The sequence below is a fragment of the Leishmania major genome, chromosome 15, assembly GCF_000002725.2.
Source record: "Leishmania major strain Friedlin complete genome, chromosome 15".
NCBI classification, from domain to species: domain Eukaryota; phylum Euglenozoa; class Kinetoplastea; order Trypanosomatida; family Trypanosomatidae; genus Leishmania; species Leishmania major.
In genome coordinates, this window is record NC_007256.2 from 538,266 (window position 1) to 554,829 (window position 16,564).

General features: G+C 62.5%; 3 protein-coding genes across 3 annotated transcripts; all 3 read right to left on the minus strand.

Annotated features, from left to right (window-relative positions):
- Positions 1 to 666: 666 nt before the first annotated feature.
- Positions 667 to 4,905, minus strand: LMJF_15_1300 (putative ubiquitin hydrolase; the record flags this gene model as incomplete). Its single annotated transcript, XM_001681994.1, has 1 exon — positions 667 to 4,905. One exon carries the CDS (start codon positions 4,903 to 4,905, stop codon positions 667 to 669), a length of 4,239 nt encoding a protein of 1,412 aa, XP_001682046.1.
- Positions 4,906 to 7,463: 2,558 nt separating this feature from the next.
- On the minus strand, positions 7,464 to 9,959 carry MGT1 (MGT1 magnesium transporter; the record flags this gene model as incomplete). Its single annotated transcript, XM_001681995.1, has 1 exon — positions 7,464 to 9,959. One exon carries the CDS (start codon positions 9,957 to 9,959, stop codon positions 7,464 to 7,466), a length of 2,496 nt encoding a protein of 831 aa, XP_001682047.1.
- A 978-nt stretch (positions 9,960 to 10,937) lies between these two features.
- On the minus strand, positions 10,938 to 15,215 carry LMJF_15_1320 (putative eukaryotic initiation factor 4a; the record flags this gene model as incomplete). The annotated part of the gene is made up of 1 exon (XM_001681996.1): positions 10,938 to 15,215. The coding sequence occupies one exon, from the start codon at positions 15,213 to 15,215 to the stop codon at positions 10,938 to 10,940; it is 4,278 nt and encodes a 1,425-aa protein (XP_001682048.1).
- Positions 15,216 to 16,564: the final 1,349 nt, after the last annotated feature.

Sequence of the window (16,564 nt, forward strand, 5' to 3'; positions counted from 1 at the left end):
CGCGAACACGACGGGGATTCAGGAGAGTTAGAGCGCCCGCTCATCATTGGCAGCCGGTCCAGCGAGGAGGGGAGGAGCAGCGACGTGAAGTCGTTCGGTGCAACGGACACCAGCTTCGCCGGCTAATCATGCGCGTCTGTCTGTGTGCCTGTCGGAGGAGTGGAGGCAACGCATACACCGACGGAGAGAACGGCTGCAGCGACGGCAAGATCGACGACGACGACGACGACGACGACGACGACGACACACACACATACCCCCCCCCCCCCCGGAGCAGAGATGAATAACCCCTTCAGCGTCCCCTCGTCCACACCCCCTTTCCTTCCCACGAGAAACAGGGTTGTGCTTTCACTGAAACAGGCGACACTGCTGATGACCAACACGAACAACACCGCATCTAAAGGCAGGAGAAGAGGAGGAGGAGGGGTCACACAGACACACAGGCGCACCCGCAACACAACACCGCAGCCGCGATGACAACGTGGAAGAGTGGCACTCACAGGATAGCGCAGGGGAAGCAAAGGCGACGAACACAAGAGGACGCATACGCACACACACACACACAGACACACGACACGGTGGAAGGGAGCATAGGAAGACGCCACCCCTCGCCTACGCCGGTGGACAGGGTGCGGTGGGGTGGGAGTGGGAGGAGGGGGTGGGGCACTACTTATTAGAGATCTTCAGCTGCGGGCTGTGCTGGGCAACGTAGCGAGAACCTGGCTTCTCGCGCGGCTTGGCGTGGTTCAGCATTAGGCTGGCGACGTACTGGGACGTATTCTTGGTGTGCACCCAGAACAGGTGCACGTGCTCCTCCCAGTTCTCGAAGTGGTATACTTGCCCCGCCACCATCATCACCCCAAAGCCCTCGGCGTTGTTCAGCGCACCCTTGGGTAGATAGGTCGTCTGCAGCATTATGTCGAGTGCCTCGCGCACCGTCGTGGTGCGGTCGATTGTGATGAGGAACGGCTGCCCGAAAGCGCTGCGCTGCTGCTGCTGTCCCAGTAACGTGCTGCGGTCGTGCGTCGAGTAGTTCATGTGACAGCAGGCGATCCGCTGCTCCGTGCCCTGGAGCGGCGCCGCTGCTTGTATATCCACCTCGAACTTGCGCAGCGCCGACGCCTCCAGCGCGGACTCCTCGGCGCCGGTCTTGAACATGGCCACCTCGTGCATCGCCGCGATGACGTGCCTGGCTGAGTCCACGAAGCTCAGCGTGAAGTGCGGTGACTGAAGGGTGTCCTGCATGGTGCCCCACACGTCCGCCTCGCGCTGCCACGCCGGCACAGACTCGCAAATACGCCGCACGAGGCCCTGGCGGGTGATGCTGGCGAGGTCGACGCTGTAGGTTTCGCGGTGCAGCGCGTGGCCCGCGTGGTCCCGCAGCGTGGCGGTGACGACGCCAACGTTCTGGTGTTGCTCGCGGGCTTCAGCCAGTCGCTCGTAGTACAACACCGAGGTCTTATTGTACGAATCTAGGTAGAGCAGATCGGCCACGGTGAGTCGGCTGCTGTACGGCGTCGGCGACACCTCTGGCGCCGGCTCGCCAGTGCTGCAGCACTGGTACAGCTGCAGACGATTCGGGTCGAAGGCGATGGTGCGGCCGATGGCGGCGCACACGGCCTCGTAGTTCCAACTAAAGAGCATGCGGCACGAGTGCTCCGTAGGTAGCGTCGTCACGGAAATCTCGTGTAGCGTGGGGAGCTGCACCGCCTCGTACGGGTTTAGCGTGGCGGCGATGCGAATCGGGTCGGCCTCCACCGCCGCGTTCGCCACAGCGGTGGCACTGCTGCCAGTGGTATCCATGGCCAGCGTCGGCGTTGGACTTACACTGCTCGTGATGCCGCACGTCGTGGACGTGTTTGCTGTGACGGCGCGGTCGCCAGTGCTGCCTGTGCTCGGTGTCGTTGTCTTCTTCGCATCCGACACCACGGACTCGGAGCTGTTGATCAGCGCTGTCGAGTCTCCCTGCTGCAGCGCGCCAGTGGTGGAGGCGTCGGCGGCCCCCTCGGACTCCCCGCCAGGCGCCGCCGAGTGCAGAGGCGGGGTTGTCGGCGCGACATCAGCGGCACCGCCTGTCGACGTTCGCTCCTTCTTGGCTGCAGAGGACGACGCCGTCGCCGTCGCCACGGCGCCGCGCTGCCGCTCCAGCGTTGTCTGGCGGTATGCGTCGTCGTTTGCTCGGTGGCTGCGCTCCACCTCGATGATGTGCACGTCGAGGCTGTTGCGCGTGTCGCGGTAGTAGTTGAGGATAGATAGGTAGCGATACGAGGCGGGGACCGCGCGCAGCTGCGCCACCACTACCCAGCCGGACTTGAAGTCCCCCAAGTCGAGGTGCTCGTTGAGCTCGACCGGTGTGTGGTCGCCGCGCTCGAGGAAGAAGCGGAACATCGACGGCGGTGGCGGCTGCGGCCTTGCTACTGGGACGCCGGATGGGGATGGTGCCGCGTCGTCCGACACGCCGAGAAAGTCGCGGTACACGGCCCCGCAACAGTACGTCTTGGCTGCCTTGTCGATGACCCGACTGCCAACGTACTGGATAGTGTTGGCGGAGTAGTCGTAGTACTTGAAGAAGATAAGGGCGCGGTCATAGCTAACGACGGGTAGCACCGGTAGCGCGGCGGTCGATGCCGCAGGGTCCGGCTGCAGGAGGGGGTGCCCGAACGGGAGCTCGAGGTGCACATTGCGCACGGCCACCGTCCGCTTGTTTGGCATGTAGCACGTCAGCATCACCGACACCGTCCGCCGCGACTCGCTCAGCAACAGGGTGACGGTGTTGCAGCCGTCGATGACGGCAGCCATCGCAACAGGAAGCGTTTCCTTGTCGGTCGTGACGACGTACTCGACTGTGGCGGCGTAGTCGGAGTGGTCGAGGGTGATGTGCAGTGCTTTCGCCTCTGTCGGGCTCGACATCTCGACCGTGTAGCAGCGGCCGGTGTCGTCCTGCTGGATGCTGCGGATCAGGCCCCACTCCTTCGTCACGCCGTGCAGCCCTGGCAAGGGCACCTTCGCCTGGTCGACGTAGAGGCACATCGTCAGCGCGGTGGTGTTCTCCTCCGGGGTGAGGAAATCCTTTAGGCACTCCTGCGGCTGCTGAGGAGCGAGGCCCTTGTGCTCGACGTTTTCCGCGTACGTCGGAAGAGCTATGGACGGCCGCAGCGCCGATCCATCGGTGCACCGCCACAGGCGACAGTTGAAAGCCGTCACGCCACGCCGCTCCATCTCCGGCTGCGCGGCCAGGGCCTCGTACACCGCCGCCAGCGTGTCCGACTTGCGAACTGTTATGACGCAGTCAGCGAACCGGCGCCACTGCTGGATATCGCGGGAGAAGAGTTCGGTGCTGCACACGGAGTCGCAGTACTTGCTGAGGGCGGCATCAGTGATGCAGTACATCGTGACGGACAACCGGGCTTCCTCGGCCTCGCGCAGCTGTCGCTCTTCTTCCTGGATGGCACGCCGCATCGCTTCCTTGACCCGGTCGGATACGATGTCGGTCGGCGACGGCGCGAGAATCGCCGCCGCGTCGGCGCGGCGCACGTAGGAGAGGATGTACGCGTTTGCCCCTCCCATGAGCGACGCGTCGTGGCGGAAGCTGTCGGCCGAGCCGGCGCCGCGGCCGTAGTTGGCACGCACCGCGACGTCCTCCGGCACCTGACGCACGTTCTCGTCGTCGTACTCGAGCCAACGGCAGAAACGCTGCCCCACCGGGTCCCACTCCCGGATGTAGCAGTAGTAGTGGCCACTGCGTGCCGTGCCGCGGTGCACGATAACCCCTTGCAGGTCGTAGATGGCGGGCGAGTCGCTGCTGAAAGGAACAACCGCGGAGCCCAACTTGCTTCCAGCACCCACGCCACCGCTGGCTGCTGCGGCGTCCGGCTTCTCCAGAGAACGCAGGTCGAGGACGACAGGGAACTCCAACGGCGTGTTCACCTTCCGCATCTCCAATGTCGGAGAAGTCAGGTCCATGGCGAAGCGCTTCAGATGGAACCAGGTCACGGCAGGGAAGCGAGTGTAGCTGTAGCCCTTCTCGGCATCCATGTACACCACCGGCATCCCCTCCCGTTCCACACGGTACTTGTTCTCGCCGACGAGCTTATCGCGCGCGGTGAGTGAGGTCAGACTGCCTAGCAGTGTGCTGTGCTGGCCAAGAGGGATGTGCACGTCATAGTAGGTGTCGGCGCGGCACGAGACGTACGACTTGTCCAGCGTCTCCACGAACTGCTCGCCACGCCCCTCGAACAGTTGGTTGATAGCGCCTTCCGTCACGGTGCCTTTCATCCGCTCCTCCAAGTTGTCGCGCAGCAGAGTCGCCATCTCCTGGATGTCGTGCTGCACGTACAGCTCCTTGCGGCCCCAGCCAAAGGCGTTGGTCAGCACAGTGGTGCGCGCCGGCGTGGTGCGCTCCTGCATCTGGAAGAAGGTCTCCTGCAGTGCCTTGTACACTGACGGCCCGTCGTCGCCTTCGACAGGGATGCGGTAGACTGCGGTGCGGAAGTAGCTGATGTGGAAGAGCAGCTGCAGCAGTGAGTTAAGGTAGCAGGTACAGCCCTCGTTGATGAGCCCCACTGCTGTTGGCACCGTTTCGGCGTCTTTGTCGTCGTCCGCATCCACAGGGGATGGACCAGCGGCGACATCGGCAGCGCTCCCAGCTTTGCCCACGCGGCTGTGGAGTGCACGACGACTCACAGGAGCGTCGTCCTCGTCGTCCGCAAAGATGGTGTCGCTACTACTGCTGGAAGTAACAGCCAGGCAGTCGCTGCGCTGCGCATGGATGTCTTCACCGCGATCGTCGCTGCTGAGCTGCGAGCACAGCGACGACCCTCGGCAGGTGTCCATCGACCTATTCCCCTCCGCGCCGTTCGAAGACCGGTCTTCCGCGTACGCATCACCCACATTGGTGGACTCCATTGCGGTGACTAATCAATGACGAAGGGAGGTAAGAGGGGTTCAACTCGATATGGCGGAGAGGGAGGAAGTGCCGAGGCAAAACACACGAACACCCGCGGACAGAGCCACGGCAGGCGGGCGTGGCGAGACAACAGAAATCAAAAAAAAAGGAGAACGCGTGCAATGAGCTCTCACAGACTGGCAGGGCCGGTCACACAGGCACGCACAGCAGCGAGGGAGCGAGGTGCAGAGAAGCGTCAGCTGTGTGCGTTCGCCCAGATATGTATATATATATGTATATATGTATATATATATATATAAACGAAGAGACAGAGAGCGAGAGGTAGACGAGTAAAATAAGCCGACTGGTATATACACGTGTGTGTGTGTGTGTGTGTGTGTGTGTGTGTGTGTGAATGTCGGTGTGCGTGTCTGGTGTCTGGGGTGTTAGAAAAGAGATGAAGGCTGTCGGGGTGGGCGGACGTAGGCTGTGTGTGTGTGGGGGGGGGGGCGGGGTAACGGCCCCTGTGTGCGTGTGTCTGGATGTGTATGAGCTCGCCAACCTCTGTGGACTCGTACGTGACTGAGCGAGGAGGAGAAAGGGTAGGAGGGGCGCGCACGGCAGCGACAACGTCTGTGATTCAGCAGAGGTTGCAAGGGAAGCGAGAAGGAAAGGCTGGGGCGGCCTGGAGCGTGGTGGTGGTGGTAGTGGTGGAGACTGCTGAGCGTTGTGTGTGTGTGTGTGTGTGTGTGTTTGTAGCACTCGCGAGATGCGTAATCCTGGAACGTGCGCATGATTGCCATGAGAGAGAGAAGGTGGAAAGCGAAGAGACATCACCAAGTAGCTAGATGTGAACCAGCTGTGGACGTCAGAGGCTCGTGGCCCGCCTACGAGGGTCCACTGATCCTCTACGTGTGCATGCCTGTGTCTCTGCGCTTGAGAGTGGAGGTTGGGGGCTACTCGGGTGTGCTGAGGCTAGCGACGCAGGGTTACACAACGCGCCAGAGCCCCTCCTCTCCCTCCCCAGCCCCATCAGAGGCAACCACCTCAAACACCCTATCAACCGTTCACACACACCCTCTTCCTCCAGGTCTCTTGTCTCGCCTCCACCCTTTACGTCTTCACTCTAAGGCCGAGTAAAAGATGCGAGAGAGGAGGGTATGGGGACCCGCAGAGGCGAACAGTGCGTGCGTGCGCGTGTGTGTAACGGTTTGGGCGACTTTCACTGCCGACACTTTAATCGATACAGTCGGATGCGGTTGACTGGATGCACAGACACACTAAACAACGATGAGAGAGAAGGTGGTCCACCAGAGGTTAGCGACCGAGACACGCTTGCGCTCTGTGCTGCAGCATGTTCATTTCTCTGTCATGCAGCATGAGGTCGAGCCCCACTCTTGCACCGGCCCTGTCACAGGCCTCTATCGCCTGGTGCGAAGCAGCTGCAGAGACACACGTGACCGCAACGCGCCAACTCGGCCATCTGAGGGCACAGCCTCAGCCTCGAACTCTACCCGCCACCCACCCACCCACCCCGCCTCACAGGTCGCCCCACAGCCGCTCACGTTGTGCCGGTCGCCACACGGTGCGATTCCATCGCGATGGCACAGGCTCCCCACAGCAGCAGGACAGTGTGAGGGCCGGGGGTGGGATGCGTTCGAGTCACGCCGGCACTCTGCCCATCACATGAATCGTGCGTGTGCGCTGTCGCAGGTCGCTCCGGCGCCACGCCATCCGGCACCTGACGGCCGACATCCGCAGCGACATCTTGCTCTGTCCTCCCTGCGTTATAGGTGCTTGACCCTGTCGCCAGGAGAAGCGGTTCCGCACTGGCAGGGATATAGGAGGGAGAGGGTGGGGGGGGTGGGGGTGCGCCGCTGAGCTTCCTCCCCAGAGACAGAGTTTGGGTGCACGAATGACCCCCCCACCTGGGGGGGGGGAGAGATGCCACGCGCTGCGGGGTGCCCCCACCCCACTCCGTCTCACCAGGAGCACAGATGCACACACCTACGAGAGAAAAAAATGGGAGAGGGGGGAGGGAGGCGGGCGAGACGGAGAGGGAGCGCGCGACAGAGACGCAGCGAGGGTCGACGGGTGGGGGAGGGTAAGGCGGAATGCACCGCGAGAACGATAAATCGATGGGGACAAGAACAGCGACAAGACACGCCGGCAGCACCAACAGCGGCGGCAGGCGTAGAGGGTCATGGCGCTCGGGTTGAGCGATCTCCGGCTTCATTCTTCCTGTGATCTTCCCCACGTCACCACACCACCCTTTTACCGGCACCAATGCATACACCGACACGCCGTTAGACGCGGCGCATCATTACGCCAAGCGGGAAGAAAACGATATAGAGAGAGAGAGACGCACACACGCACGCACGCAGACAAACGAGTACAATCCCATCCACGCGCGCGCGCGCATACATCTACAAAGACACAGCGACTGTCCGCGGAGGACACCAAAAGAAAAGCAGAGGTAGAGGGTTAGTGGTGGTGGCTGGAGCTGCAGTTCATCCATTGAACAGGTCCGCCCCCCTCCCCCCACCCCACCCGTACGCCTAGAACACGCGCCGGCGCCTCAGTGCTTGCGCAGAAAGAGGACATGCATGGCGATCACCAGGACAATGCACAGGGCCCAAAAGAAGGGGTAGCCGTAGTCCCACGTCAGCTCCGGGAAGTTCTTCTGGAAGTTCATGCCATACACGCCAGCCAGGAACGTCACCGGTGTAAAGAGCATCGTTACACGCGTCAGCACGGCCATCAGCTCAGTGGTGCGGAAGCTTTGCAGGGAGATGTGCAGGTTTAGCAGCGTCTTGGCGTCATCCCGCACCTCCAGGGCGCGGTCGCTGATCTCAATGCAGGACGCACACATCTGCCCCGCCATCTCACGCGAGCACAGTCGCAGCTTCGTGAACGCCTTGGCCAGGACTGCCTGGGTGACGTTGATCATCCGGTGCTGCACGCTCGTGCGACGGTGCAGGTGGTGCAGGAAGCTGTTCATCTCCCCCTTGTCCATCGGCGAGCGGTCCTGCTCGTCCAGCAGCCGGCGCAGAAACAGCGACCGCGAGCTGCCGGCGAAGTGGTGCAGAATCTGCTTATCGATGTAGTGGCCGGACACCTCCGGCGTCGTCACAGCCGGCTTCTCCACAAACAGCTTCGCTTCGCACTTTTCAAGGAGCGCCGTGTGCACGTCGAGGCTGAGGTGGTACGTGTAGATGGCGTCGTCGATGATTTTGAGAAGGAACTCCTGGAAGGATACGTTGCTGTTCTCGATGACCCTCTTCCACTGTGAGCGCAAGTTCGCCATGCTGTGCGTGTCGACGCGGTGCAGGGTAATGACGATGTGCTGCTTCAGGTCCACAACGACAATCCACCGATTCGTCAGCTCCATCACGCTATCGTCGGAGATGGCGATCTTTTCGGTCGCCACACGCAAGTTGAGCAGGTACTGGCCAGCGTAGATGGGCGACTCGCAAACCTGCGGCAGCACCAGCGTGTGCTCGCGGTCGACGAGAAACGATTCGCACAGCTTGAAGCGGTTAGTTAGGTAGTGCAGCATCGCGTTGTACTGTTGCCGGCTGGCGTCTCTGCCCGTCACGTCCACCCAATACCAGTTGAAGCTCTGCTCAAAGTACGAAGACTTGGCTCTGCGGGACTTGGAGGAAGAGGAGTGCGTTGTCGTCATCTCCTCCCAGGCGCAGCGCTCCTCCAGCGTCATCTCCGCCAGCTGGAAGACCTGCGAGTCTCGGGTCGGCATCGCCATCATGACTGGCTCGTCGCGGCTGGGTTTGGCGACTGAGGTACGCGGCTTGGCTGGAATGACTTGAGACTGTCCCTTGTGAACGAAGATCGGGTCGCGGAGCTGGGAGGTGTGCAGCTCGACGTCGCGGAAGTGATTGCCAGAGCCGCCGCGGCTGTTGAAGTATTGAATGCACACAACATCCTCCTTGTTGAGTACCGCGTGAATGTGCGGTGCCGGGCCGCCGGCACGAGCATCGTCGTCGCGGTGCAAGAAGGCACCATACGTGGCCTTGCCACGGCCGTCGGGAACGGTGGCGTAGCGGGCGACGCTGCTGCCCGTCGCTGCGGTCGCGGCGCCGATAGCGCTGCCGCTGGGGGAAGCGAAGACGCCGTCTTTGGTGCCTGGTGCAGTGGCGAGCGTTGGCGTCGGCACCGCTGCACCACTCGCCAAGTTGCTTGTGAGAGGGTCTTCAGAAGGAATCTCCTGGTAGCCGTGCCGCCCGTGCGCACCGGCGCAACACTCCTCTTGCCCTCCTCTCTCACGGCTGCCAAATCCGACGACGGCGCCCCCCCTGCTCAGCAGCGGGGAGCGCACGAGCCGCGGCGCATCATTGTATGCAACGCGCACATGGTGGCCTTCTGTCGAGTGGTGGCCGAGCAAGCCCTCGATCGGATCATTGAGGGTGCGCCATACGTTGGAGCGCGGCACAATGATGAAGCGATTGCTCGACGACGACGACGACGAAGACGACGACTTCGACGATGACGAGGAACGGCTGGGGCGGTGGCTGGCACTCCTGGTGTCAACACCAGTGGTGGCGCGCGAGCGGGCATTGCGGGACGGTCGCGTGCGAGTCGACGTAGAGGCCGAGCGCGAGCTGTTGCGCGAACGGCGACCACGGCGACGGTGGCGGCGCCCGCGTGACCGTTTCGACTTGCTCTTGTACGTGGACGCCGAGGACGCGGCCGAGTCCAGGATCTGCTGCTTCGCTTGAGCGAACTCCTCCCTTGTGAGTCCGCCCTTCTGATGCAGCTCGTGCAAACCCTTGATCGACTCCACAATCTCGAGTGGCCGCCGCGCGAAGGAAAGCACATTGCTCACGCGAGCCTCAGCGGAGGCGAGCGGCAACACGACGTTAGCGAGGTCCTGCACACGTGGCGGTGGTGGCGCATGGCTGGACCCCAGCTCGCTCGCCGCGCTAGGGTGCTCGACGGAGGGTGGGGTGAAGAAGATGGAGGTGCCAAGGTTCGTCAGCCGGTCCAGTGACGTCATGGTAGCGTCCTCTGCCAGTAACGACGCCGGCGTCTCAGTTTTCGAGGCGTTAGATGACATGAGGCCGCGCGCCGGGTGTGCTGATTCACCCAAGGACCCTCTCTCTCTTCTTGTAAGAGCAGCGGCAGCAGCGGTGTGTGCAGGCACGCCGCGCGGCGAAGCCCCTCAGACTTTCGCTGATTATGAAGGACGCGCAGGCCACCGGCCAGCGTTGTCGAGTAGTAAGTAGAGGTGAGGCCGAGAAGAAGACCGTCAGCACCAGGTCTTCTGCAAAGTGGTGCGCCGCTTGAGGTCGGCGTATTATATATGTGTTTGAGGTGTGCTTGCGGCGAATTCTTTTTGAGAGTGGGGAGGGGGTGTGGGGCGTGAGATGGTCGCGAATGCGGAGACGACTGCATATCTGCTCAGGTGGAGCCGCGCGTGCGTGTGCGTTCAAACTCATGCTTACACAGAAACGGACAAGCGCACGCTGCGCTACACAAAGTCGCGACGACGCTGACGGGCACGCCGTGACGCGCGTCCTCGACAGGCGCGAGCACGGGTGTGTTGCGCATAGCCACCGTCGCCCGCATGGCAGCAACCGCGCGTTCACGGGTCCACCTTTCGCTTCTCGCGAGCACGGCGAGGCGAAAAGGGGGCAAGGGGACGGGGGTGCGGCAATGCCCAACAAGGCATGCACACCCACCCACCCCCCCACACACACACAGCTGTTCATGCGACGGTTGAGCTCGGTGGCGTCATCATTTCGATTACTGGTAAAGCTGCGAGCTGCCACATACACACACACACACACATACACATACACACGCGCTGGAGCTCATCGCTCTCGCTGCAACCGCGTCTGTGTCTGTGTCTGTGTCTGTGTGTGTGTGTGTGTGTGTGTATACGTGTGTGGCTTCAATGCAGCTGCAAGACGCAACGTCGCGGGAGACAGCTGCAGCACGAGTTACGAAAGAAGAAAATAGAGCTCGACAGCCAGAGTTTGCAAACCTTACGTTCCCCGCCAGCACCAAAATACATCGACTCAGATCCGCACCATTACTCAGCCTTGCCACCGCCGCCACTCCCTCGATGAAGTGCGGTGCCGTTGCCGCGGCCACCACCACTACCGCCACGACCACGGTCAAAGTGGCCGCTGCCTCGCCCGGCGCGCGAGCCGCCGTGCTGACGGTCGTAACGGCCCCCCCCACCGCCGTGGCGGCTACCATCGCGACTACTAGCGTAGTTCGATGACGTCGACAACGACCCTGTGGGCTGCTGCTGCGGCGATTCGTCTTTGCTGCCCCCTGCCCTGGACTGCCGCTCGTTTCCGCCTTCACCTTGGCTGCGCCGACGGTTCTTGTAGGAGTTGCGGTACAGTCGCTTGCTGTTGTCCTCGCCGCCGCGTGCCGTCTGGAAGGAGCTGTTGCTCTGGTTGCTCCGCCGTGGTGACAGCTGCCGCTGCGAGTGGCGGCTGCTGGTGTGCTCGCTGTCTGCATCGCGGCGCGGTGGGTGGCTGTCGCGGGGGCGGAACTCACCGAAGCTGCTGGCGTTGGAGCTCTGCAATCCATCCACAGACCCCGTTCCCCCGCCAACACCGCCACCGTTGTTGCCGTTGCCGTTGCTATTCGTAGCCACTGCGCCGTTCACGGAGCGCATAGAAATGCTGCCGCTGAGCAGGACGTCATCGGTGCCGCGGCGATCCATAATACGCGGGAGCTCGGCGCTCGGCGGCGCAGCAAGCGTGCGGACGCCCTCTTGGGTTGGTTTCTCGATGGCACCGTCGCGCTCCGCCTCGTAAAAGCGATCTGCCCGCTCCATCGTCTCGTCGGACACGATGTGCATGCACACAAATTTGCGCAGCACTCGGGCCGCGGCCGACATCATCATGGGGCGAGGCGTGTAGCGGAGAATCTCGTAGACCTCGGTCACAATGGCGATCTCGCGTTCCGCGCGTGTCACGCCGTCGACGGTGATTTGAAGGAGGTCCATGTTGTCCTCCACGAGTGCATCACCGTTGGAGCACAGCTCTGCGATGAGCAGCGCGCTAAGCACCTCCGCAGCAAGCGTCGAGTCGCGGCTTGTCGTCCGCGGTGACGTGCGCAGCTGCTCGAAGATGACCTCTCGGGACGGTGAGCCGGTGCGGAAGGCGTGGTAGAGCCGCAACTCCAGCGACTGCTGTCGCACGTCGCTAAAGCTGACGATGTTATCGAGCAGCGCCTGCGCCTCGCTGGGGCCGCCGGGCATCACGAGACTGTGCAGCACAAGCAGCGGTCGGTACCGCACAAAGCACTGTGCCTCCGTCGACGCCTGCCACGGCAACTTTTCCGGGGCGACGAGTACATTTGTCATGTATTTTCCTACTTCGACGAGGTAGCTGCGCACGGCGGGTGGAGCAGTGTACACGAGCAGCTCGAGGCCCTCATTCAACAGCTCCTCGTCGTAGACGAAACGCGCGTGGTCGGACAGGACGAGCTGTGCCCAGAACTGAAAGACGTGGAGGTCCTCGTAGAGCTTACCTTCGATGGCGCGCTGCAGGGCCTCCACGGCTGCCTCGTGCAGCTGCTCGCGACACATTGCCACCGTCTCCGCCGCCTCCTCGCTGCTCGCGTTCGTGTGCGCCGTCAGCTGCTCTACGCAGGCAACAAGAACGGCGCCGGTCTGCTTGCGTGTCTTCTCTTCCTTGACAACGGAGAGGCAGCGGTCCATCCACGCCCCGAGGGCCGGCAGCACATTGCCATACGTGTCGAAGAGCTGCACGGCCACCTCGTCGGCGCTGCATTGGCCACTGGAGAAGGCCGCCATCAGCTTTGCGATAGCCTCAGGGCGCACGTGCTGAAGAGTTGACCGCGACGTTAGCGTGACGATGGGGCGTGTGATGGCGCCAGTAACAGGAGACTCGGTGGCCGCCATGCCGTTGATCGAGCCGGCCGAGTCACTATGACTCACACTGCCCACCTGCTTGCTGCGTGGTGCTGGCAGAGGCTGCCCACCCACCATCGTGGAGCTCATCGACAGCTGCCCGCTCGCGTCTGCCGCAGTGACTACTGGTAATGCCGCTGCAACCGACAGTGGGGCGGGTGAGACTGCGGAGACCACCCCCTGCTCAGAGACGTCGCAAGGCGGCGGCGACTGCGTCGGCGAGATGTGCGTCAGCTGAGGCGTCACGAAAGCCGCCACACTCGGCGTACCACTCATCATCGGCGAGGCCGGCTCTTTGGGCAGCATGGCACGCAGGCCATCGACCGTAGACATGAGCACGAAGCGGCAGCGACTGATGGCATAGTGCTTCACCCAGTACTCCAGCTGGCTCAGCAGCTGCGGCAGCATCCGGCGCCCCTCTGCGGAGTGTACAAAGTAGCGCTCCTTGGCGGTCTTTACGACGGTGATGATTTCGTCCACCTGCGACTCCGTTGGTGTGTACGACGGCGGCACGGCAAACTCCCCGAACTCGGAGCCGAGACAGCAGATACGGAAGATGACGGAAATAACAGAAGCGGCGACAATATCGCGCAGGAACAGCTCGCACACGAATCGGACGTTGCCACACATGCGGTCGCGACGCTCCTTCTCCGTCTCGCCGCCGATCGCCTGAGCGCCTTCGATGGCGAACACCAGCGGGGAGGACATGTCGTCCGCCGCCGTCGCCATCGTCGTCGGACTGGACGCGTCCGTCTCCTCGGCTCGGATACTCTGCAGAAACTCGGCCTGGCAGCGCTTCAGCAATGCCATGCGCAGACGGTACTCAAGGCTCTGTGTCTTGTCACCGACGATGTGCTGTCCTTGCGGCACCTTGCAGAGGGCCGCGATGAGGTCGGCGTAGCTGTGGCTGAAGTGCTGCTCCCGCACCGCCTTGGTGAAGAAGGCGTCCACGATCTTCGTCATCTGCTCCGCGTTTGCCTCGGGGATGGGTAGGCGCAGCAGCTCGTTCTTGACTTCGCGAAACTTGACCGGGTCGGTGGTCACCTTGTTCAGCACCGCCACCACCATGTGGTGGATCTTCTTCTTCTCCACTTCGCCGAACAGACCCCGGCGGCGCAGCGAGCCCTGCGCGAGCGAGATCGGTGCCTCCTGGCGGCCCTCCCACACATCACCGAGCGCCTCCAACGCATTCGACTTTTTCACTGCGACGCTGGTGCCGGTGCGCAGGGCAGCAGAGGAGCTGAACCCGCCGCCGTCCCGGCTGGGCAGGTCTGCCAGCGCGCCGACCCCAGTCTTCGAGCTGCCGACGGAGCTGAGGCTTAGACTGACCTTCTTCCCCTTCTTTGCGGCAGTTCCTATGGCACTCGGCGTCGGGCTCGTGCCACCCATCCGCAGCGGCGTGAACTTGGCCGCTCGCTCGTTGAACTCGTGCACGAAGCGCTGCACCCCGGGAGGGACGTACGCCGTTTCATGGCGGTACTTCATCATCCACGCGGCGATATGCGCCGCATCAAAGGCCACCATCTCACACGTGGTGCACAGTTGCGGTGGCTCCGCCGCCACCGCAGTCGCCTCATCCCGGCCGTGGTTGTGCGGCACCGTGGCGGTCTCCCGCTCTTCCGCGCCTACCCTCTCGGCGGCATCGGACGACCTCTGTGCTTCCTCAGCGGTCTCACATCCCTCCTCCTGCTCTACTGCAGCCGCCTCGGGCACTGTCTTCGCGTCGGCCCTGCCGGCACTGTTTGCTACTTCCCCAGCAGGAGCAGCAGCAGCGTCATCCGTTGTGGCGGTGTCCTCCTCCGCCTCGTCGGCGGTGACGACTATGAAGGTACGTGACGGTGCCTCATTGGCAACGTAGTCGAGCGAGGCGTCCGTTTTACCACCCTCCTCTTCCTTTGCCATGCTTTCAGCCTCGTGGGCTGCAGTGGGCGCTGCAGCGTCGTCCGGCGCGTCCGCCCCTATCTGCGCTGTCGCCGCGCTCTCAGTCTCCACTGGAGCAACAGCCAAGACCGCAGCAGAGTCCTCTTCGAGAGGTTTGCTGGCGGCTTCCTGCTCGGCCGGTGCCACCGTCACGACCTTTTCCTTCGCCGCCTGCTTCGCTGCTGCTTCCCGGGAGCGCGACTTGACGGCCTCGGTGGCTGTTGCGGCGGCCGCGTCTTCTGCTCGTGCGTCGGCGAGTGGACCGGCAGCGGCGACCTCTGCCTCCTCGATAGTGGGTGCCGAGCTGGCGTACGGCAAGGCCTGCATGCCGTCTGCGTACTTGGTGAGGCGCTGTCGGGGACCGAACAGGATGTCGTTGAGGGTGGACGGGAAGGCGTAGAAAGAGCTCGGACTGCTGCGTGATCCCTCCAGATTCCTCGGCACCGAGCTACACCGCCGCGCTGGCGACAGCACACCGCGACCTGAGTGCTCCATGGTTTACGCGCGCGCGTGTGTGTGTGTGTGTGCCCTCGAATCGCGCTTCGGTAGGCAAGGCGTGAGGATAAGCTGCGGGGATACGTCGAAGCCGTGCCTTATGTGGATAGAGGGGGTGTGGCCGTGGGTGCAGGACTGGAGAAATACAGCCGAGCAAGTGATTTAGAGAAGAGCGGCGCACGAGTGCCGGCCGTGCACAGGCACGAAACAACAACGAAAGAGCAAACGAAGGGAGACCAAAGCAGGAAGAGCCAAGCGGGCAGGGATCGGCACACACCGTGCGCATCTAGGCACACGCTCACACCCGCACGCACGAAGAGAGGAGCGCGAGAGGAGCGAGAAGAGAAGAACGTTCAAACACGTCACTACAACATACACACACACACACACACACAGAGGACCTGAAGCGAACAACCCAGCTGGAGCAACTCTGATACTCTTCCTGCCACTTCTCTGCTCGGCGCTTCGAAAAAGCAGCAGCGCTGCGTGTTGCGGAGATGCGACGCGAGCGAAATGCAGACGCCCTACTCTCCACCCTCTCTCCGAAACCAATAAAATTAAAAATTAAACCAGCGGAGAGTGCGCGCGGGTGTGGTGGCCGGCTGCGGCAGACCCTCTGGCGCCACTGTGTGTACGTGTTGCCTGCGAGTACGCGGGGCGCTCGGGACCGGCAACCACCTCACTCGAGCTAAGAAATGCTGTGTTGCGCAGAGGGGAGAAGGGGGTGGTGGCTCTGTAAGCGAAGTGCTAGAGAAGGACAGCAGATCCCCCTCTGCTCACTCTCTCGATGCAGCGTATGTCTGCGTGCCCTCGTCGGTTCGTCTTAGGTGGCGAGTTTTCCGGCGTTGGTCGGTGTTGGCCTTCAACGAGAGGAACAGACAACGCGCCACAGCAGAAGAAAGAGGCGTGAAGGTACACGGAGCGAGAGGCGACCGACCGACCGAGAGTGACACACACGCAACGCGAACGAACTGTTTCAGGCAAGGCAGATGCTGGTTGGCGGGACGACCGCACCACTCCCAACCGCAGCGACCGTGGAGGTGTCAGCACTAATAGGAAAAGCCAGAAAGAATGGAAGATGAAGACACGGGGACTGTATACATGAACACGGAGACGCACGTGCCAAGCCAAGCACGCACCCCCTTCTACCCGGTGACCCCCCTCTCTCCCACGCGCACACGGGAGGGACAGCGGGAGGTCGAGAAGCACAGAAAGCTAAGCAAAGAGCTCCAAGAAGGAGAGGGACGACAGACAACAGCGGGAGGCGACGACGCGTGCTTCCCCGGTTTTGTATTTTGTTTTTCGGCAGACGCCACCCCGCACACAGAAAGTGAAGCGCAAGCACAAGA